Raw genomic sequence first — 24459 nt, 5'->3', positions numbered from 1 at the left:
AACTGCTGTCTCAGGTTTGATGGGTGCCTTCTCCAGACTACAAGTTTCAGCTCTTTCCATAGATGTTCCATAGGATTCAGATCAGAACTCATAGAAGGCCACTTCAGAATAGTCCAATGTTTTGTTCTTATCCATTCTTGGGTCATTATCCTGTTGGAGGACCCATGACCTGTGACTGAGACAGAGCTTTCTGACACTGGGCAGTACGTTTCGCTCCAGAATGCCTTGATAGTCTTGAGATTTCATTGAGCCCTGCACAGATGCAGCAAAGCAGCCCCAAAACATAACCGAGCCTCCTCCGTGTTTCACTGTAGGCTGGTGTTCACTTCTTTGAAAGCTTGACTTTTTCGTCTGTGAACATAGAGCTGATGTGACTTGCCAAAAAGCTCCAGTTTTGACTCATCTGTCCTAAGGAATTTTAGCAAAAAAAAAATTCCTCCTGAATCTTCTTCCATGGAGCCCACTTTTGCTCAAAAAGCGATGGATGGTGCGATCAGAAACTGACGTACCTTCACCTTGGAGTTCAGCTTGTATCTCTTTGGCAGTTATCCTTGGTTCTTTTTCTACCATTCACACATCCTTCTGTTCAATCTGGGGTCGATTTTCCTCTTGCGGCCGCGCCCAGGGAGGTTCTCTACAATTCCATGGACCTTAAACTTCTTAATAATATTTGCAACTGTTGTCACAGGAACATCGAGCTGTTTGGACATGGTCTTTTGTAGCCTTTAGCTTTACCATGCTTGTCTATTATTTTCTTTCTGAGCTCTTCAGACAACTCTATCCTTTGCTTTCTCTGGTCCATGTTCAGTGTGGTGCACACAATGATACCAAACAGCACAGTGACTACTTTTCTCCATTTAAATAGGCTGAATGACTGATTACAAGATTTGGATACATGTGTGATACTAATTAAAGCAACTAATTAGTTTGAAATATCACTATAATCCAATGATGTATTATCTTTTCTAAGGGGTACCAACAAATGTGTCCAGGCCATTTTAGAATATCTTTGTGGAAAGAGATGAATTATTGCTTATTCTACAGCTTCTTTGCTTTATTCTATGACATACCAAAGGCATGCAAGTATACATGATAAAATAGCTTTTAATGTCATCACTCTTCAGGAGGAATGAAGCATTATTTCAATGAGCTGTAAGGGTGCCAACAAATTTGAACGTGTCTGTATATTACTACAGTAGGTATACAGTATATATTTTTCTGTCAAAACAATTGACGACTATTCAAATGATGCATTAATGTTTTAAAAACTTGGTAAAACTTGGTTTGCTTGTAGTAAATGAAATTTTGGCTACTCAAGTTTAATTTTGAGACAAACGGTCTCATTTATTTTACAGTCTTTTGTATTTTATATTCTTACAGTAAATCCAGCATTTATTTTGATTATGCAATTTATTTACTCTCTTGATTCATGTTTCTAGCCTCATTGAAATGACTAATAAATGTCTTTGATAAAGATTACGAGGACAAACTTTTGAATAGTGTAATAACTTGCTCTTCTGCTTAAACAGCCTCTCATCAAGGTGATGCAGCAGTTATGGCAATAGCCATATAAGCTCTCACCCCACCCATCAACCACCTGTTATATAGTAAGACTGAATAAAACATACACAGTGTATTCAAAGTTACAGTGTAACAGCAACAGCAGGCTCAGTATAGAGAATGTGAAGCTGACGTCACGCCCTATGTTGCATGTTGTGCCGCCATCTTGGGAGGATCACTCTCCACTGCTATTATTGTTTTGATATGTACCGGTACTTGTTTTGTTTATATGTAGAAATCAAAAGAACCATGGGTTCGACTCTGCGTAATGCTATTGCAGTTTTTAACACAGCAAGACCGACCTATCATTTCCTATTCAAACAAGAAAAAACTAAACACTGCATTGAACGCACTAGCAGCCATCCTCCCAAGATGGCGCAACATTCAACACGCCATGACGTAGCTTCACATTCTCTATATGCATTCATACTACTGGTGTTTCTGCTGTGAAAAAAGTCATAGTTTAGAATCATTATATTGTCTAATCGTTCTGTCTGTTATTCTATTCTATTCTATTCTATTCTGGTAGATAAGAGCGTACATTATATAACATTTGTATTTGCCCTGCCCCTGCTATGTACTGTACATGTTTTATGCCTTATGGCTGTACAGTACCTTTCCAAAAGCCAGAGACACTAGAGGACTGCTAATGTCTATATCAGCCACCGTTTAAATTACAAGAAAAAGAGATATTCCAAAATATTCATTACAATTGCTGCACTATCAGAAAAAAGGTACTGTAAAAGGTACAATTCACTCCTAGTATACAATAAAATTTACTACTGTTAATATTAAGTTTGTGTATTATCTCAAGTAATTATGTTATTACAATTGATTATTTTAACTAGTAGAAACGTAATATAAAATATGAGCTTTTTAATAGTAATGGTTCTATTAACACATTACTATAATGCTTCCAGTTTAGCATTATAGTAACGTGTTTCTTGTAAATGGCAAAATGTCTTATAAGTCATTGTAAGGGTTCATGGTATATCCAGAGTAATTAACCCTTAAAGGCGGGGTGTCCGATTTCCGAATTACGCTTGTTTAGACAAAGTCGGGCAGAGTACCGAAACAACCTTGTAGCCAATCAGCAGTAAGGTGTACAGTGCACAGGACGGACATTAGCCGAGCCGAGCGCTGACAAAAGCAAAAGATGGGGGTAGGGGTGTGTCTGTTTTGGTGATTTGAACATCAACAACGGCTAAGAGAAATTGGACACCCCGCCTTTAAACGCCCTAGCAAGTTCAACCACCTAGTTTGTTTGTTCCTGGTATTAAGATGCGTTTTGATTAATCGGATCACAAGTAGACAAAAGAGACACATACCTGTCTACACCTGGTGTTTTAATCTGTCTCTTGTGGCCACTTTCGACCATTTCTGTCCTGATTAAATACGAAGGCTTTTCAGATATTCCGATGGAAAAGACGCGCATGCAATGCACATATGAACGCAACCGGAGATGCCAAGAGAGCAGAGAGCATTGAGCGTTTTTTCTTCTCTGACAACCGTGAGAACACAACGAACATTGTACATGTGTGTTAGAAATCTGGAATGGCGAGAAAACAATATGCTTGATACATTTTTCGTCAAAAAAACACTGTAAAGTTTAAATCCTGTCAGGCTAACGCGTATTTCAGAATGTTTACGCATTATGTCCGTAGATGGAGAGTAGGTGGTCTCTTGTGGCTGTTCGAACACATTCAACAATCTGATCTAATGCGTTTTCGACTACCTCTGGAAGTAGTCGAAAGTGGACAAGCTCAAAATGTTTTACACCCCGTTTACACCTGTATTTAGCATCGTCCACTTGTGATCCAAACGCCAAAACCAAAACGCAACTTAATACCAGGTGTGAAAATCTTACCAAGCATAGTATAGTATAGTAACTATAAAATGTGATGCCAGGCAAAAAATGCTGCCCTTACAAGAAAATGAGTTAAACAGGTCGTGCACTCCCTGGAATCCATTATTATTATTATTATAATTATAGTCATATGACGCATGCAGACTACTATTAGCTTTTTTTAAACATCACAACATTTTGAAGTCAAGCATATAAAATCAAGGTACCTAATCTTAGATCCGGTGATGTCAAGCTCCAGATGCATCAGGTGTCTCTCACCGCCTTTATTGAGCTTGCGATTCACAGTGACCAATGCCAGGAAAGGGTTCTTCGCATCAAAAGGCCTGGGAACACAAACAATGGATGACTTCAGACAAGAACACTGACAAAGTTGTGCTGTCTACACTATACACAACCAGCATGGAGCAAGCGTGAAAACTACTTTGAAAAAGGATCAGTCTACACTTTCCTGCATCCTCGCCACCAAATTCAGCATCTCAAGTTTGAAAATGAAAATCTAAACCAGTGTGATACATTTAGCTAAATTTGATCAGGAAAAAATGTATTTTACTCACGGTTTCTGGCTCTCAAAGCTCTTCAAGCGTCCCAGCTCTCCAGTATAGATCTTATTCATGTTTAGATCAGTGTGTTCCTTCAGCTCGTACTGACGAATGCTGGGATACAGAGAGAGAATGTGATTCGGTACCAAAATATGTTTGATTCATACTGCTTCACAAAACAAAGGCTTCTGTGGCAAACTGTTGCTCGTTCAACTATAGAGCATTGAATTCTAATCTGAAAAGGCCGGTAAGTACTCTTAAAAAGCAGAGAAGAGGATCTTACAAGACTGGGTCACTGTGACCCAGTAACAAAGACAGAAAGAAGAACAGAAGGTACTGAAGAGATGGAAAAAGATCAGACCTGGATTCTTCACCAGTGGCTTCAACTCCAAAGTGTTCACAAACGGCTGGCCAGAACTGCTCTCTCCACGAAACAAAGTCCTCCTCAAGACTATGAGAAACACAAACAATAAAATATATTCTATGCTTAGTCAAATCAAGTCTTTTTATGTCACATAAGGAATAATGCTCTACATTAGCGCTCGATAATATTGCCACAAAAAACCCTGGAATTGGCCTGGGCATTTACGTATACTTCCAACGCAAAACGGTCCTGTTATGATTTACATTTATTCACTGGGCAGACGCTTTTATCCAAAAATGACTAACAAGTAGGAAAGCATATAAACAAAATTATAGTTGTGTTGTTTCTGAATGTAACCAAAGAGTATAGATACCAAGAGGCGAAACGTTCCATTGCAACACAAGCGCCCTGCAAATTCCGCCATTTTGGGGGGGAGGCGACTCAGCTGATATTCCCATCGCGACAGCAAAAAGCCACTTTCTTAGAAAAAAAACTTTAATGCTGAAATTCAACCTGAATGATGATAATACATGATGACAAAAGCCTTGTCTCGCTAGAAACCATGTCAGTTATAAAGCATTTTCACCCCAAAATGGCGGGGTGTTTCCAAAAAAGCACCAGTTTCGCCTCTTGGTATCTATACTCTGATGTAATTTAGGTTTTCAGATCCTGCTTTCAAGTAATCCTGTTTAAGATATTAAAGAAACGTGTCATATTTCAGTCATTTTCAACTGCTTCACAGGAACAGACAAGGGTGCACAAACCTTTGCACACAGTATTTTGAAATGCAAACAATAACAATTATGTGCCTAGCTGCTATGAATTATCGGCACCTCGGAATGATCTTATCTGAACCGATCTGCCACCAATCTGTACCACCAACTCCTACATGTGACGGGAGCTGTTTTTTGGGGGGATTTCATTATCTCAAGACTATGAAAAAACAGTAAAAGTTTAAATGATACTCACTTTGCATCATCATCTCCCATTCCTAAATCAAAGATCCTCTGGGCACCCAGCTCGGCCAGTCTCTTGTCAACATACTTCCCCATGGCATTATAGTGCTCGTATGTCTTATTGCCAAGTGCAAAAACCTTAAAAAGAAGTTTAAGAAAATTACAGATCTCACCAAGAAACTAGATCCTAAGAATTTTCCATGAGATGCAAAAGGGGATCCAAAGGTTTGTGACCACATTAAAAATCTAAGTTTGTTTTATTTTAACAGTATATGAGCTAAAGGATCAAATAAATATGCTGGACTATTTTAATTCTCACAAAACAATTTTAACTAATGTCTTTTAGACCCGGATGACCTAATCTGACGTTGTAGGAAGAAGAAAAGTACACGCAAGACAAGAAACAATGCAATTCAATTACTGCACATAAGAGAACGCCCTAAATTCTGTTTTTGTGTGATGTGCAAGGCGACTTTTTCACATCCATTCTAGAAGATCCATCAGAGCAGTCCTTTTTTAGTTACAAATGATTTGCTTCAAATTTAATGCTTTATTGTCACTCTGAATAATATTTCTGTTTTTTGGTTTGTAGGACGATTGCTTAAACCTTCAAAAGTTTAGGGTGAAACTAATAAATATAACAAGAACGGCTCAAACCCAGTGGACAGAAAATGACACGCAAGCTCTGTGTGATGCGCGACTGAGTGTGACCTGGCTATATGTTTCTTTATAGGGAGGCTCAGAGATGACGTATTTTTGTATGCAAAACCCGGAAGTGAATTAGCATTTTATGATTTCCAGTTCCATCGCCCCAAAGTCTATGGGTTTTTTGAATGAGTTTTTGGTAAATCGCCTGAAATAAGGTCTGTGGTAAAGAAAACCTAAATATTTTCACGTTTTATTCTATAACACAAAACACACCAATTATAACCCTCTTGTGATTTTTGAAGCCTTATTGTGACTTAAAAACGGCGGTTGCTAACAAGTTGCTAAAAGCGACTACTTCCTTTGGTGGGGACTTTATCGTCATCGCGCATTTAAATCTCTAATAATGCAACATGGGCACAAATCTCTTACAACGTAGATGCGGATTCATTCACGGAATAATTACTTAGCAGGGAACACATTTTTAATAAAGATTGAATGAGTTGTCGGAGGCTTGGTGGTGGTGACGTTGATATCGCGCGAACTTAAGTGCAGTCCGTTTATAGCATCGTGTTAGCTTTTTACTTCTGCCCATTGTATTTCGGCTTCAAAAGTAACAAATGTTGTGTTAATTTGTAAAGATGATCTTGATAGACAAAACGTGTAAACATCATAAACCTTTGTTAATCACAGAGCTTATTTTTTGCGATCTTCCAAAAGTCTATGGGAAAAATGCATCGGTCGAGGGAACCAGCGCGGCGCTAACTTCCGGGTTAGCTTACAAAAATACGTCATCTCTGATCCTCTCGATTTTTGGAGATCACACGCAATGACTCTTGCATGTTTTAAAGCCGAACTTTAAACACATCAAACTCTTCATATGTGAATGATCAGCAGAATGATCGACGTGGACCGTCATCCTGCAGGTGCAGATATCACAAGCTCATTTTAAGCCTGTTTACATGAACAAGTCACAGCCCCTCTGTGTTCTGCGTGTTGTTTTCATTAAAATGGTTGTGCACCATATATAAACTTCTGGTATTAGCAAGAGCTGCTGAGTTTGACTATAACTTGACTACTATTATGCATATAATAATTCCAGGATAATTCTAAAACTACAATGTTTAGATGATTGGTAAAAAAAGTTATATTTGATTGTGTTGCAATGACCAAGGTAAAATAATATATTTTGTATTATTTAAAATATGTTTCCTTAATCTTTGTGGGTTTTAGTGTGTGTCATTAATACAATTAAATCAAAACTATTTCAAAAAGTTTTTTAAAGTAATTTTCGGTATCAGTTTTCAGCCAAGTGCATCCTAAATTTTCGGTTTCGGCCCTCAAATTTTCATTTCGGTGCATAATTTGGTATATCATATTTTTGTCTACAAAACTAATTTATGCAAACACCTTCAGATTAAAAGGTTTGTAAGGTCAAGTAAAGTGACCCTACACGGCATCCACATACATCATGTTGCATCATGTCCGCTTGATCACAATCCGCAAACCAGGAGGTATCTTCTCTGTTATCCTCGATTATGCCGAGTCCCTGAACTTTGCCTACTCTCTGTGTGGTATGCTCGTGGTTTAGATTGTTTTAATGAGTGTGAGACTTTGGGTCGTAGCAGCATTATTCAGCATTTACCAGTAACACTTCAGCTCCGCTGACACTGTGTCAAGGGTCTGGACTGCTGTAAAAAGGTATTCACATTACAGGAAACCAGTTTCTGGTCTAAGAAAGCTCACTTGCGCTGACGTTTTTTCATGGTAAAAGCTGTTTAATGTTACTGTAATGAAGAACTTACCGTGTAGTTAAACCCACCGAGGTCAGCGTCGCACTCTTGTAACCAATCATAAAACTCCTGAGCATTATCAGTAGGGTCACCCTCTCCATATGTAGCCATGCAGAAGATTGCTAAAGAGTTCTCAATCTCCTTTAGACGAGACAGCTCACCCTGGAGAGAAAAGTTTGAACAAACAAACTGTATTTCTGTTTTTAAAAACAAAAGAAAAAGCACAAAGCGGATCCACCTCAACTCATTTGGTGCAGAAAAGGTTTGACGCATTACCATGTCATACTCTTCTGGGTCTGCAGCCATTCCCTTCATGCCGTAGCGATGAGCATCTTTTGCGAGTCGATTGGCAAACTCTTCAGCTGTGCCCGTCTGCGAGCCATAAAACACAGCGATGTTCTTGCCCTAGCAAGTTATCATAAAAAGTCGTTATTTTCTCATGTACACACTTCAATAAACTTTAAACCAAAAAGGTTCACTGACAGAAAACACAATGCCGTCAAAACGACCACTTCCGTTAATTATTCATCATGGACTTTTGCAGGTTTGTCTTTACTTTCTGCACAGAATGTAGATAAGGCCGCCAGACAAAACGTGCATTAGGAAAGACTAAACAAATACACGGTCTCTCTGTGGAGAGAGGCTCAAAAGAGAGGAACTATTCAGCCCCATATAAACATATAGACGGTTTCATGTTAACAACATAAACAAGCGTTACTGCGCAAGCGCACTTTTGTGACCCCAACTGAACTTCCGGTACACATTCACAAACAATAGAGTGCCTGCAGATTATTTCTGATAACAATCAAAAGAAACCGAGAAGAACCGTTACTTGGCTAAACTTGTCTCTCCAATATTTTGAATTTAGACAGGACTAATCTGCGGTCCATATAGGCACATAATCAATCTTTGGAGCCAGAATTCTTGCTGGTTGGTAGGGGATCAAATACTTATTTCACGGACTAAAATGCAAATCAATTTATAACCTTTTTATACATTTTTTCCCCTGATTTTTTGGTTGATATTCAGTTTCTATCAGTAAAAAAATTAAATTAAATTAAAAATCAGACCCTTCATTTCTTTGTAAGCAGGCAAACTTACAAAATCAGCAGGGGATAAATAATTATTTCCTTCACTGTATGCGTCTATATTAGAATGATAAGAATGGTAAACATTACTAAAAACTTACCGTTTTTTTCATTTTTTCAATAAAACTTGTTTCCCTAGTTGTTGGAGGCCTACAAAACACAAATCAATTACAAAATCATTACATTTTGGATAACTCGCACAAAAACTTAATAAACCATCAAAACCAACATGTAAGCTAGATGCTTTACCTACCAAGCTCATCCTTTCCTTTGAATATCAAAGCATTTCAATTATTCACAAACTGCTTGATTTATGCCTCTAGAACTTTTCAGACAGCAATGTTCCAGATCAAGAAACCAAAGTGTGATTCGGGAAAATAAGGCCATGATCAAAAGCAGTTAATCAGAATAAATAGATCTCAAATACGTCTAATATACTAAGAAAAAGTAGTGTTCTCTCGGTTATGCTAATGTACATGATGTACTTTCATCAGGATTTGACTTACAGGCAAGGCCAACAATTTTAAAACTCTGCTTGGGAGACATTATGAAAAAATACCTATGAAAATAAAACCTTAAATGTCACTAATGCTTATATTGTTGTATTCTAATATTTTCCTTATATGACCAAGATCCAGTCGCATTCATCTTTGATCTGTCACTACTAGAATCATCCAGGTTTTAGGATGGGATTCAAAGAAAATAAGCTGCTATCAGCGACAGTCCTGAACTTATGATCTTGGTATTTCTAGTGCCATGTTCTACCAGTTAAAGGACTACTGTGTGATTTTTAGCGGCATCTAGCGGTGAGGTTGCGAATTGCAACCAACGGCTCACTCCATTTCTCCCCGTCTCTTTTGAAGCACTACAGAGGCTGAGAGAGGACTAAGATGTTGTCACATTTTTGCTTCTTTCCCAAATGAAACGCGAAATGCGTTCTGTAGAGCAGTTTGTCCATTTAGGGATACTGTAGAAACAACATGGCGACATGTCATTAACATTAACAAGCAAGCAGATACGCGATGGAAAGAAATATCTCATTCTATGGTAAGAAAAACATAAAGCTTCGTTATGCAAGATCTTTATACAGCCTTTGAACACATACACAGTAGTTATGTGTATTATATTGCAGTTCTGTCAAGATCCTCCAAAAACTACACACTGGACCTTTAAGCTACAGGAACCTACAGCAATATAATAATTTCCTACAAACATTGTCAACCTCAGCAAAGGTGTTTGCACAATGGACGCGTGGAAGCGCCAAGCCGTGCAAAGGGGTCAAATTACAAAGAATTAAATTTTCATTATATATATTTATTTGGACGCACGTGCCTGTCCTGAAGTTAGTGTCAAGCTAGTGTTTGATTTTTATATAAAAACGTCCTTTACATTTAATTTATATTAATATTTATTTATGTTAATATTTTATTGTATATTAATTGTATTAAATCAAAACTAATTGATTCTTTGCAGAGCTCTACCGGAAGTTAAGTTTGGGCCACATAACTTTTTTATGTTGTTATGGCTGAAACAGTCTATACAAAGGTTAAAAAAGACCATGGATCAGTAGTAGTATTTTCTTAGGATCAATCACTTTATAATTAACACATTTTTCATTTTTGGGTCAACTAACTGTGACAAGTTGCTTGCTTTTCATGTTGCCTTTAGAATAGGTTGTTGTTTTAACTTTTACCACTGCTAGAGGCAGATACTTATCGTTCATCTGTGGAAGGTCTTGCAAACAGCAAGTGTCTGAGAGAAGACATGTTCACACCTCAAAAATGAAATGTGGTGCTGTGGTAGCCACTGAGACTAAATGCGGAAGTCCATAGGGTTTTCAAACCAAAGCAGAAAAAGCTGATTTTATTCAACGAGTCTGAAAAAGGGGTAAAAACTGAGTCAAAATACTAGTTTTCAGGGACAAACTTATACATGGACCTTAAAATAAAAAACTCAACCCAACTCAACTCAACTTAACCCAACTCAACTTTATATAGCGCTTTTTACAATTTTCATTGTTACAAAGCAGCTGTACATGAAAACATGTTAACTATAAGCAATGCATTAAATAAATAAGCAATACTTTTAGTTCCCATCTGTTCCAGCCCTTCTCTCTCTTCTTTCACCTGAATAAATACAACTAGAATAAAGTATTATACCTGATGAAAACTAACTGGGGAAAAACAAACGCAACGTTGTGGAACATGCTAAGCCTCTACCTCCAACTCCACACGCACGCACAAGAAAGTGCACTAAATAGAGTGAAAGCGTGAGAGAATTTTCATTGTGTAAATGCTCCGGGCTGGTGGCCAACTATTGCACCACGTGATTTTAAGAGTAAAAGCTGCTGTTGTATGTCATGAGGGAACCCCAAAGCCCATCCTTTATCAAGAAAAAGTTTTTTCCATTTTCCAAGTTCCATTAATGATGGAAAAAAGTGAGCAATGGCCTGCTATGCTAGTGCTAAATGTATATCTAACAAACTCATGCTATGATGAAACAATGCAGAAAAATGCTAAGGAGACAAATGGCGAATTTCCACCGAAAGTATCTGGAACGATTTGTCGTAATAAGAACTTGCAATTGCTATACTTGTGGTACAGTCAGCTGCAGTTCAGCCGCGTGGTGCGAGACGCGCGCGAACGGCAAAACACACCCGTCTAGCGCGTTTACATAGAAAAACAATTAAAAAGTTGCGCCACCCCTGCGCAATGGACAAACGCGTTCTCTGTAAATGAAGAGTTCACTGCAGCTCATAGCATGCGCATATTGTGTGCAGTAAAAAGTAGATCAACTTACCGTGTTACTTATACAAACAAAATGCGATTAATATGATTTGAAATTGTGATCAACAATTAGAGGGGTGGGGACACACCAGGGGAGCAATCATCTTTCCATGGCCCCACCCCTCGATACGCCACTATATGAGGCACATCTGGAAAACAATGCTGTATGTGCACACATCTTTAGAACTATTCTGACACATATAAACATGCACATCAACACAATCACCATTTAAATTTCTTTGCGAATCAAAAGTTTACACGTAAACATAGTTATTGATAGGCTTTAGGAAAACGGTAAATAAACAAACTTACTTTTTACTTCACTCTTACTTTATTTTACTGTCTAATCAATATTCAAGACTCAATATTACTAGTTACAGTTTCTGTAAGTCACAATTATATTGTGTGACTTACTGGAGTGAATACCCACCTGTCTACAGCAAGTAGTCGGTCCTCCGGCAAGGAGAACACACAACCCATGACGACAAACACAACAGCAATACTATGAAGCAACTCGGGTTAGACGAAACCAACTACTACAAGCTCCCACTGGAGAATAAAGGCACTGCCATGGGTAAGAAACAAAATTTACATGCATGTTGGCTTCTTGTTCACAATGACAGAGAAATAATCTCCCGCTGAACAGAATCGGAAGCTGACGCCAGCCATGAGTCACAAGACAAGAAAACAGAAATCCAGTGCAGGACCAGGAAGAGAGCTTGACTATTTGTAAAGAAGCCGATTACAAAGAAAAGCAGCATTCCCAACAGCGACAGAGTTTGTGAGGGACCTTTCCACTGTCCCGCCTCCATCGAGATTAAGTGTGCTGACAAATCCGCAGATGGAGAAAGCTATTGATAAGGTGACTCATTATCTCAGCAGGGCTCATTTCCTGCGTCAAACACGAAGCGCACTCGCAGGCATTGGCAACATCTGGACACTAAAAGACAGCGAGCAGGACTCTTTAATCGAATCTTCCATAAATCAACAGTAAACTCAATCATAGAAAGAAAAACTCGATCCCGTCGTCATCTCAGAGAAAAAGACAAGCATCAGCACAACCATGTAGCCGTAGCAGCAGTTTGATAGCGCTGCTGGTTTTGTGAAGAATTAATGATTTGGTCTGCCTCCCCAATGGTGGGTTTGATCACCATGGCAACCACATACATCATAAAAGGATTCTCTTGTGACAAGCCGGGCATTGAGAGCAGCGAGACAAATTGGAAATGGCTCTTGGAAAACAAAAAAGAAAGTGAACATAATAGGGGCCTGTGTTTTGTCTCAACTTCCCACCTTTGGCTGAGCTCAGAAAAATACTTGGCTGGCCCCTCAGAAACATAAACGACAAAAAGCTTAGAAAACCTACACAAACTTTCAAAAAACACTTAAAAGAAACAGAACAGTTCACACATATTTCTAAAGAATAAAAAACAAAGTTGTTTTTAGTTTTAAACATTTTAAGTTTAAACATTTAGTAGACCATGCATCTTAAGATCATGCTCAAAGAGGCACTTGGCAATTTCTGCAAAATAACTTCTAAGGTGTTTTTTGCTTTAAAACATATGACACATATGATCAGCTCTGTGCTATTGTGTCTCTGAACCGGAGGACACTCACGTGCAACCGCTCACATGAACTCATTTGACCCCATGTGTAGAGTTACATTCATGCTATTTTAGGGAGGAAAAATTATTTTAACAGGAAAAAAACGTTTAAATATGCAATGTTTATGGTCAACGATTTGTTTTAAGGGATAAAATTATCGACCACAGGGGGACTTTAAGGTAAAATACAGTATAACTTTGTGTTTATAATGACGCGAAATTAAGACTTTAAGGTTAATGTTTACAGTACACTGTCTGGATCATGCCCTATCTCCATCTACTGCACTATGCATCATTCACCATGTAGGACATAATAAATGTGCAAACAAGTGGCTGATTTGAGGCACCGCTGCCGCAGCTCTCATAGTGAAGGGGGCGGACTCTTCCAATTCTAAAGCGAATTTGATTGGACAAGAACTTTGACCAGAGGCTGAAGTGTTGCGTGATGTCATGGAATTTCTAGATTTTTTTGGAGCGCACGTGCCAAACTGTCAGTCTTGAACGCTTATATCTTCTAAATGCAAATTTTGTCAGCGCTTAGGAGTCCATCAGTATTAACGTCCTTAAGGCTAACATATTTTTAATAAAAGGAAAAAACCTTTCATTTTGATTTCAATGGGGCTTTAATTCCTAAAATGTTAAGTGCTGTTATACATTGCAACAAAGTCCTTAGTTTGCTCTTTTACTTTAAAGTCCTCCTGTGGTCGATAATTTTATCCCTTAAAAGAAATAGTTGACCATGAAAATTACATATTTAAACGTTTTTCCTGTTAAAATAAAATTTCCTCCCTAAAATAGCATGAATGTAACTCTACACAGGGGTCAAATGAGTTCATGTGATTGGTACAGGTTTATGACGTCATTAACCGTAGTAGTTTCAAACCGCATTTTTGAAATTGTTTTCTATATTTTCTTTGGGGCGGAGGTCCGGACAGTACTTTTTTTAGAGCCCAGTTTTTTTTTTGAGCCCAGTCAAATATATAAAAAGTTAACATCTAATGTTTTATCAGGGCAGGCCATTTAATTTATATTCTGATACCCACAGTATGTATGAAACTACAATGTCTCAGTCTTTGTACATACAGTCGGCATGGAGGTATCAAGCCTGTTTACTTTATTTATTTTCAACATTATAGACAGTTTCAAAGTGACAACATAAAAAAATGTTACTGCGCATGCGCACGTTCGTGGGCTGCAGTTAACTTCTGGTACTAGGTATGCACCGAAATTCTTGGCCGAAGCTGAATAAAAATGAAACACTTGGCCGAATACCGATCAACGAACATGGCTTTTCATGTTTCTTGTATTTATTTAGCCAATTTTTTCACTATTGCATAAACTGAATGGTCAAAATGTGCTTTTTATATTTTGTCTTGCTTTCCAATATAATACAATATAACTTAAAATAAAATTGAGCAGAACAAGTAGGCTAAATAAAATAAATGAGCTTGAATAGGATATATTAGGCCTATAACTGACTGCTGAAAGAATGTACTGTACTCTGTACCCCTACAACAATACACTTCATTAAAAGTGTCATTCAACATTATAAGTGTCATTCAACATTATAAGTGTCATTCAACATTATGCTTTAGGGCTTTTTAGCTCTGCTACGGGTACAGGATGACTTCACCGCATCGAGGGGCTGAGGGACGGACCAGTGTACCGTAAAATCTTGGCCGAGAACCTCCTCCCCTTAATTGGATCACTGAAGATGGGTCGTGGATGAGCCTTTAACATGACAAAGACCCAAAACATATTGCCAAGACAACCAAAGAGTGAATTATAAAAATGCCCTTGAAGAATACATTACTGGTGAACATCTTGTGACAAAACAATGGCACTGATATATTTTAAGATATATCTGGGCAAGTTACATTCAGTTTAGACAGGTCACACATTTATTTTAGTCTGGGACTAGCCTTAAGCCTTGTCTGTGAAACCTGGCCTAAATGTCCTAGCCAGTCTCTAGACCCAAGTCCTATAGAAAATCTGTGAAGGAGGCTAAAACTCCAATTTGCTGAGCGACAGCCAGGAAACCTTAAAGATTTACAGAGGAGTGGACTAAAATGTATCCGGACACATGTGCAAACCTGGTGACCAACTATCAGAAATGTCTGACCTCTGTGCTTGCCAACAAGGGTTTCTCCACCAAGTACAAAGTTATGTTTTGCTCGGGGATCAAACACTTATTTCACTGACTGGCGGAAATTACGAAAAAAGGACACTTGAGTTGCTTTAGAATAATAATTGAATACCACATGAATCATGATAGAGAAAAAAATCCTTTTCCCTCTATTTGTTGAGACCTGTTGGAATCAAGAACAATTGTCTGCAGGTTCCTGCGGCTCCTCAGGCTCAGAGTAATACGCTTTCAAAAACAGACTTTAGAAAAATAAAAAAGCGCCTTTATTTTTGTGTCTTTTTCATAGGACTGACAACACATACAATAATGTTTATCACTTTCAGCAGTGTTTTATGAAATTTGGAGGGGTTTCCTGCAATATGACACCAACATTTTGTATTTACACCACTGTATGTGGTGCACTTAAAATGGAAATCCCAAAAATGGTTTAACAGGTTAATAAAATAAACATACAACAAAATTAAAATAAATCGCTTATTTAATACAATTGTTATAGAGTAAAATAATAATACAAATTAATATGAACATAAATTAAATAAAACATAAATAGTTATATGATTAGACACTACCCAAACACAAACCGGAAGTTAACTGGGGGTCAGGCGCGCGCGTGTCCGATGAAACAGTCTATAAATGATAAAAACAGATATTGTTGTCAGAGCCTTGTTTTCACGATTCACAAGAATGGCATATTTTGATTAAAAATGGCGAATTTCGCCAAAAAGTGGCTAGTTTGCAGGTATGAGAAACAACATGGTGAATTCCATGCCAGGGGACCATCGGTGTAAGTAGATAGAAATAGCTCTTTCTATTCTATTCTTTACACTCTAAGCTAATAAAAGCATAATGCTTTATTATGTAAGGTCATTATACACCTCTGAAGTTATGTATATTATATCGCTTTCTGTCAATAGATTTTCCCAAAAAAATACAATCATGTTTGAGCTGTCTTAACTGAAAATATTATCTTAAAATATGTCAGTGTTCCATTGTTTTGTTCGATGCAAACCAGTAATGTTTTTTTTCTAATGCCCCGTTCACGCTATAAGCGACATGGAGCCTTGGTGACTTTCGGTGACACGAGCGACAGCAACCGGTAATTTTAAAAGGGAAGAAGACATGCTTGATTTACAACTCCCGCAGCTCACAAATGACGTCACAGACTAACTGATCGATAATGAAATTAGTTGACAACTATTTTCATTATTGATTATTAACGATTTTATCGATTAGTTGTTGCAGCCCTACCTAGGTGTATATGTCTTCTTTCAGACGAATACAGTCAGAGTTATAATACCATTTATCTTAGCTCTTTCAAGCTTTATAATGGGAGTGAATGCTTCATGAAGCTTCAAAATTTCAGTTTTATACTTTTTTTTCAAAGATGATTTTATACTTGTGCTACAACTGTTTGGCCTGCACTACAAAACTTTAAACCACCGGTGCTATGTGCAAAAAAAGTTCATTTTCAGCCCTGCCTAGGATGCTTTGTAAAACATGGTGTCATTTTGTTTTGCCTCTGAATTATCCATTTAACAAACTGGCTGCGTGTTTTCTTTTCAGCTTTTCTGAGCTGGCAGACATCACAGAAACCTCACTAAATGCAAAAAGCTGCAAAAATTGAAAAATTCATCCAATGTCCCCTGTAAGCTGAATTGTTACACTTTTTCTATTTTGATAAACAAGTCTAATACTCACGCAGTCTCCAGTTTTTTAAACTCGGGGATGGGGTCAGATTTCTTGCGAAATATAAACCAATAGATGATCAAACCGGCGATGAGAGAGAAGAGGAAGATGTCCAGGTTACTGAAGAGAGGCTCATTCTCGTCCATTAGCTCCGGCTGAGTGGAGGGGTCAGGCTGTGTGTCTGCCATATTTATGAGGAGCACTGTTGGATTGAGAAAGATTAACTCTGGTTAGCAGTTGATTCTTGTCATGACTTTCTAACAAGCTTAGGTTTTAGCAAAAAATCTAAATAAAATCCAATCTATGTACAAGGGCTGTGCATAATTAATCGCGATTACCAATCAATCATGCTGAAATAGAGCTGGCTCGATTATGCAAGGCATCGATAATTTTTTTACGCATAGTTTGTCCGTGAAGCACGTGCTCTGGGATCAGTAGGAAATGCTGCTCGATCTAAAAGCAGTGCGAGTTTGAGTCGCTTATAACGTGCATTTAAAAAAGCAACACCCGTCAAACATGATCATTATAAATATACTTTATTATCATGAAAATACCTGAGGAGGCTTGAGGAACAATGATAAAAAAACATGTCCTTAGGCATTTCCTAGAACTACGTGTGTTATGGTCTTCTTCTGCAGTGCGTATTTGGAGTTTCTGCACGAGAGCGCCCTCTGGCGTTCAGGTGCAGCAGCATTTTACCGTACTTCACTCACAAGCTGTGCATAAATCACTTGATATATATTTCGGTTAATCATGCACATGTACCTAATTGCAACATTACCAAGTGCTTCTATCGCCTCTTGTAAGCCCAAGGACTATGCACAGCCTTTTAGGGTTCAAATGTTCTTTTATACCAGTACTATACTGTATACAGTTTAATTCGTAACACTCTAATGACCAGATCTTATGACTGTCTGCATACACTCAAATGTTTTTTTGACCAAACACATATGAACATTCATCTCCACAAAATCTAATTTGAAGGGAATCCAACAGAACAATACAAAATGTGACCACAAAACCATTCATAAGTGGCACGGTATATATTTGTAGCGATAGCCAACAATACATCGTACGGGTCAAAATGATAGATTTTTCTTTTATGCCAAAATTAATTAGGATATTAAGTAAACTTCATGTTCGAAGAAAGTATTTTGTAAATCCGACTTCTACCGTAAATATATGAAAACTCTAGAAACTATTCTTGTGAACAAAAATGTCCGGAAACACGCCTACAAAGTTTGCCCGCTGCTGTCTGCCCTTTGGAAACTACCCACTGAAGTTTGGTATCTATGTAAAGCTTAGAATGTTCGCTTTCGGGTTCATCTACTCTCCGTGACATCATTACAGTGGTAAGCTAATCGAGAGCGTTAAAACAAAACTGTTTCTTCTTAGCAACGATCTGCTACAGCTCCTCTGATGGACAACTTAAAGGCGATTTTCTCAATATTTAGATTTTTTTGCAACTTTAGATTCCAGATTTTCAAATAGTCATATCTCAACCAAATATGGTCCTATCCTAACAAACAGCTTATTTATTCAGCTTTCAGATGATGTATTAATAAAAGCATGACTCTTATGACTCTTATTTTGTGCTCCAGGGTCACATGCAATCCTGAGTCATTTAACAAAAAACATGCACATAAACTAACTCGTTTAAACATTTAATGGGATGCTGTGATATATTTTGTACAGTATACATGAACCTAAGAAAGATTTAAGCAGAAGCAACTTTCAGTCAGCCCTTGCTTAAAAACAATGGCTACACAATACTAACGCATCTCCATATTACCACCACGGAAACTGGTTTCCTATGCCAACCCATCTTGGCAATACTATGTCATTCCCTAAAGACCTCAACAGTTGCACCTTAGACACACAGTGTAAGCAATCAACATTGTAAACATAATGTAAGGTGCTATAAAGCACATACAGGCACACGCTGTGAAGATCTCACAAAGCAAAAAGAAGCAAAACGAGGAAGAGAAAGAAAAATGGCTTAGATTACAAAAAAGCAAAGGTCTTGTGACCTACTGCATTAAAATGACTGGACATTATGAAAAAATCCCATTATATAAATTGAAAACTGTCATAAGCTTTGAGAAATCTGCTGTCAGGATGAAACACATGACATGAACATGCTGACACATTTTAGTAAGTAACATGACACAGCAGATCAATAGGGCAATAATATCTAAATAAACAAATATTTGGGGCAGATCACCTGGCATTTTTGTGAGCTATATAATGTTTAAAAGCAACAGAGGATAACACTTCAGTTCAATGCTAAAAGAAAATAACTGTAAGTTACAACTTTCATACATTTAATGAATCTGATTCCTGTGGTATTTTTTATAAAATAAGCATATTTGTCAACAGATAGAGATCACACATTTTCATCTTATTACTGAAATGACAAGAATCCATGAGGCAAAAAATTAAACGATGTGCGTTAGTAAACCAACGTTACAGTTAGGAAACACACTTATGTTCAGCAAATATCCTGACTGTTGGTTAAACTCTAATTTCCAATAATAATAATAATAAGCACATATGAAATACACAGCAGAACTGAAACGCAATATTTTTGTGGCATAATATGTGTTTGTTGACATGTTTGTATAAAACTGAGCGCAAACTAACAACTTGAGAAACAATAACGTTACGTTAACAGTTAAATGGCTGCATTGCTGACAAAACTTGCGGCATTTAACTACGCACATTTTCGTAATTATATAAAATATGATTAAAGTGCTTTTCAGCCTAGTATTAACCGAAAACTTTTAGTTTTAAACCAATAAAAGTTTTAGAAAAGCTCTTCTTACCTGCTCACTTCCACACTGACCAGCGATTCACTGGATGCGGAAACCTGACGTCATCGCTGCGTCATATACGTTGGACCGATCTACTCCGTTTAAGAGGGGGCGGTAATATTTGTTGTTTAAGTTTATTGGGGAAAAGCAAGATGTCATAGCGATCTGCGGGTAATTTCTAATATTTTTAAAGAGTATGTAGCGTATTTATAGCTTGGTTTTTTATATGATAATTAAATTTAAAATATCCATTCAACCTAAACCCTATCTGGTCATGCAATGGACGAATCCAGCATATACGTGCAACGTGAAGTAATCAATCTCAAAGTGCAGCGTGTTAAAGGTGAGGGTTATGCAATCATGAGGATGGTACAACATGTCTGTACGTCCATTAATCCGTAACTTTTCTACTGTCGCGTCGAACCACTTGACATCAGTGACAAGCTAACAAAACTACTTAACCCCCCCCAATCTGCGTGAAATCTCTGCCTCTAATGATTTAACATGTAGCCTCACTGTATTGAATTCTTTTAAATGTAGTTCTTATAATGTTACAAAAGTGATCATAGGGCTCAAATTGTAATTGTAATTGTTAATATTAATAATATAAAATAATATGTAAAGTTTGTTTTCTAAATTGTTGCTGTCACACCATAGGACACGGGTAGCCTAGTATATTCGTCAACAACCCATATATAAATACAATGATTGTACCATCTGAACGTACATCTACGTTTTGGCAAGAAGAAAAATCAATGCTGAGTACTGTTTTTTTTCTTCACGATATCTGATATGATCAAGGACGTGCTCCCTTTAATGACCAATTGTTAGCAGTAATTAATAGAACTGAATTGTGTTTTGGAGTGTGAAGTTGAACTCATTGCGAACTACCAACATCACATACATACTAGCAACACTCACACATATACAGAGTCTGTCACTTTGTTGTTAGTAGAATAGTTTTTCCCTGTGTCCGAAATCGCCTACTTCCTTGCTCAATAGTAGGCGAAAATCGAGTCATGAATTATACCTGAAACCTCAGTATACAAAAAACAGTGGGAGAGAAATGCCCGGATTCATAGTTTATGATCTACAAAATATGTTTCACGTAACGTTACTTATTTAATATCTGAAAGTAAATTTTGGCATGATGAAAACTCAGGCTTGAATACAGTTCGTTCAGTTTGTTTTTATGTGGCAGTCTTGCCCTGTCCGATATGGCGGCGTCACACATAGCAACAGGGACAATGCTTGAGATTGGAATGCGTGAGTCTAATGTTTAACCTCCTCCTGACCTCTAGTGGCGCTATTGCGACTACGAACGCTCAATATTGAAGATCGTACGCGCGAGGAAGACACACAGGAAGAGATTCAGAGCAGCGTAGTATCACGCGAAGTTCATTCGATTTAAACATGTCAATATTTACACCTACTAACCAGATCAGATTAACAAATGTCGCCGTCGTGAGGATGAAAAGAGGAGGGAAACGGTTTGAAATAGCGTGTTATAAAAACAAAGTGATGGGCTGGAGATCTGGCGCGTGAGTGTGCAGCCAAGTGTTTAAATTCATGTTTTGTGTTTATTCTTTCATTGTGTTGCATTATAACTGATAAATGACTATAAGTGAGCTGTACTGTACTGCAGCTTATTTAAGGATAAGAGGAGTCGTCAACTGCATTGCATTGCAGTACTGTTTGCGGGCAGTGAAATATTTGAGAAAGAATCAAGTTAAGAGATCTATCTATTGTCTATTAATGACTATCAAAAGACTGCTACAGTCTGATTTAATCATTGTCATATAATTCTTTATATTGATCATTCAAAAACTTAGTCCTAAAGTGCCATTATAAGACGTAACAAGCTATGTAGTCTGCTGTCAAACTGCTTCATTTTAGCTTATTCATGCAGTTGTTTATGATGTTGAATGTTGAACAGTGATAAAGACCTGGATGAAGTCCTGCAGACAAACACAGTGTTTGTAAATGTGTCGAAGGGTCAAGTGGCCAAGAAAGATGACCTGTCAAAAGCCTTTGGCACAGATGACTTAACAGAAATATGCAAACAGGTAAGTTTGCTGTTGTGCACAGGTTTCGTTTGTTCTGATGTGCCCCAACTGTGCTTCGTTTCATTTGTCACTTTACATTTTCATTTCTTTCCAGATTTTAGCTAAAGGAGAACTACAGGTGTCAGACAAGGAGCGACATAGCCAGTTGGAGCAGATGTTTCGGGATATTGCCTCTATTGTTGCTGAAAAATGCGTAAATCCTGAGACCAAACGTCCCTACACAGTGAGCCTCATAGAGAGAGCAATGAAGGACGTGCACTACTCCGTTAAAGCGAACAAAAGTACTAAACAGCAGGTCAGTAAAGTTCCTAGTCATGTAAAATCTTTTGATACACAATGAGTCCTGAAGAGGTCAAACAGCAGAATGAAATTGTGGTTCATAATAGTTGTTGGAGCAGACACACTAGTGATGGCCATTATCACCCCCTCCAGGCACTAGAGGTTATCAGACTGCTGAAAGAATCCATTCAGATTCAGAGAGCTCATATGCGGCTACGCTTCGTCTTGCCAGCCAAGGATGGGAAGAGACTCAAAGAAAAGCTCAAACCATTAATAAAGGTGGTGGAGAGTGAAGATTTTGATGATGAACTTGAAATGGTAAGTGTTTTAGGGCTTAATCAACCCATTCATTTAATCATTTATGCCTTAAATCGGGAGTGATTGAGTAAAAGTAAGTCATTAGCAGAACAACAAAAACAACAACATGGCATTCACATTTACAGGAAGTAGCAAAAGTGAAAATTTTATGCAAGCAATGCCAATTTGAATTAAGAGCAAAATAATGCTTTATTGTTTTTTTTTGTAAATAATTTTTGTTCCTCTAGAAAGAGCTAATTAAAAGTGCATTAATAGTTTTCAGTCAAGTGCATACAGCAGAGAGGAGTCTTTTCTTGAAAGTAGTTTGTTGTTTTGGTAGGTTCATCCAAAATCATCTGTTTATAAATTAGTGGACGACCGATATGAGTTTTTTAATGACCGATACCGATATTAAGAAAGCACTGTGGTCGATTGGCCGAAAAGAGACCGATATGACGCGAATGCAATTAAATGAGTAAATGAGAGACATACAGAAAATTGGTGAAACTAAATTAACAACTATCGTGTATTACGTGCCCTAGTTAGTAACAGACTCGAACGCATGAAAAGGTCCACATGACATTATATTAATTATGGCCAGCTAATCATGACTTAAAATATAGCAATTTAAACATATTATTGATAGTTCCCATACAATTTTTGTATCTCGTTCACCTTACATGACCCATTTTAGTGGGAAATGCCTGCTTTACATTTTTATGAATAAAATGCTAATGTGCTGTTTGGCGGCCAAACAGAAAAAAATATTGTCCATTTGGAAAAATATATCAGTCTATGCCGATAATACAAAATTCCAAACATCGGCGGATATATAGACCACGGCAATATATCTGTCTATTACTATTATTATTACCATCTATGGTATTTTTGCACTGCCAATGCAATGCTCTACCAACTGATCTACAGGAACCCCATATTCAAACTTGGAAAACTATGCTTTTGTCTTAGCCGTAGACAAGAAATATGCAAGAAAATTGGTTTGGAGTACAATATAACCCCATTTAAGCATCTTAAAATGACCCAGCAGGGATGACTGCTGCATACTGTACACAATATTGTCAGTGCATTTCAGTTCATGTTGTCCTATCTCTTTTCAGGTGTGTTTGATTGATCCCGGCTGCTTTCGTGAGATTGATGAGTTTATCCGCTGTGAGACTAAAGGAAAGGGAACGCTGGAAGTGCTCAGTCTCAAAGATGTGGAGGAAGGAGATGAGCGTCTAGAATAACATCCCAATGTGCTCCTCTAACAGCTCTGCTTTACTGTTGATTCATTTATAATAAGAACTTTTTATTTAATTGATGTCACTTAATTATGACCCGTGTAAGTTAAACAACCACAGGCTATTACAAGTTTTAGTCCCCAAATACTAGGGAAAGGACAGTCTGCAAGTCACTTACATTTCACAAGCAGGTAAAAAAGACAGCTCAAAGTTGCAATAAAGGATTTTGTTTCAAAGTAAATAAAACTATTCACATGCTTTGGATGAAAAGTAAAATTAAAAGTTCAGCGTAGCTTATTTTTATATTTAATTGTTCATTATTTAGATGGTCAGACACCATAAAAATCAACTTTCCCTGTTTGAACTGTGTGCCAAATAAAACTAAAACTACTAAGACAATGATTTCAAGTATGTGCTTAATGACTATTGTCGTTTTCGTAGTTTTCACATGCAGTTAAGCATGACGGTTTTTTTTTAGTGGGCAGTATAAATAAGCAAATTAGGGCACAGGAACAGACAATTCCTGCATCCAAAATTGCCAACATTTCTTCTACATAGTATGCGAAAACCAGCATTCCATACAAGTGGACATCTGGTCCCCTGATGTGTCTGGAGCTCTGCCTTTGCAAAATCATGATTTTTTCTGTAATTGTGAAAAATATAGCTAGTAGCTAGTCTAACGTCATTGTTGATGTGGATCTATGCCACCAACACCCATGCATATGCATG

At 37.5% G+C, this 24459-nt stretch overlaps 2 protein-coding genes across 3 annotated transcripts in view; one reads left to right on the top strand and one right to left on the bottom strand.

Annotated features, from left to right (window-relative positions):
- Positions 1-19903, bottom strand: part of porb (P450 (cytochrome) oxidoreductase b) — a 29261-nt gene extending 9358 nt beyond the window's left edge. Inside the window, exons 1-9 of one of the 2 annotated variants that reach the window (XM_057351959.1) lie at positions 19860-19903; positions 17047-17236; positions 8914-8962; positions 8001-8129; positions 7737-7886; positions 5300-5424; positions 4328-4417; positions 3982-4080; positions 3634-3750 (exon numbers count right to left, since the gene is read on the bottom strand). In XM_057351959.1, coding sequence (XP_057207942.1) covers positions 3634-3750; positions 3982-4080; positions 4328-4417; positions 5300-5424; positions 7737-7886; positions 8001-8129; positions 8914-8962; positions 17047-17222 — 935 coding nt within the window. In that variant the 5' untranslated portion in view covers positions 17223-17236; positions 19860-19903. Of the gene's footprint in view, positions 1-3633; positions 3751-3981; positions 4081-4327; positions 4418-5299; positions 5425-7736; positions 7887-8000; positions 8130-8913; positions 8963-12028; positions 12252-17046; positions 17237-19859 lie in introns of those variants that run through there. The other variant, XM_057351960.1, reaches the window with a different exon arrangement.
- Positions 19904-21176: 1273 nt separating this feature from the next.
- On the top strand, positions 21177-24132 carry sbds (SBDS ribosome maturation factor). The gene is made up of 5 exons (XM_057351969.1): positions 21177-21388; positions 21784-21913; positions 22008-22208; positions 22346-22510; positions 23608-24132. Exons 1-5 carry the CDS (start codon positions 21261-21263, stop codon positions 23734-23736), a joined length of 753 nt encoding a protein of 250 aa, XP_057207952.1. The 5' UTR covers positions 21177-21260; the 3' UTR covers positions 23737-24132.
- Positions 24133-24459: the final 327 nt, after the last annotated feature.

The sequence above is a fragment of the Triplophysa rosa genome, linkage group LG14 (assembly GCF_024868665.1).
Source record: "Triplophysa rosa linkage group LG14, Trosa_1v2, whole genome shotgun sequence".
In the NCBI taxonomy this organism is placed as follows: Eukaryota; Metazoa; Chordata; class Actinopteri; order Cypriniformes; family Nemacheilidae; genus Triplophysa; species Triplophysa rosa.
The sequence above is the reverse complement of the archived record's forward strand: the minus strand, read 5'-3'. Positions and strand labels throughout refer to the sequence as shown.

Excerpts from the sequence above, each read along its gene's own strand:
- sbds (XM_057351969.1), top strand. The coding sequence starts at position 21,261 with ATGTCAATATTTACACCTACTAACCAGATCAGATTAACAAATGTCGCC. Across the intron at positions 21,914-22,007 it reads TAACAGAAATATGCAAACAG|ATTTTAGCTAAAGGAGAACT; the intron begins GTAAGTTTGCTG and ends ATTTCTTTCCAG. Across the intron at positions 22,209-22,345 it reads ACAAAAGTACTAAACAGCAG|GCACTAGAGGTTATCAGACT; the intron begins GTCAGTAAAGTT and ends CACCCCCTCCAG.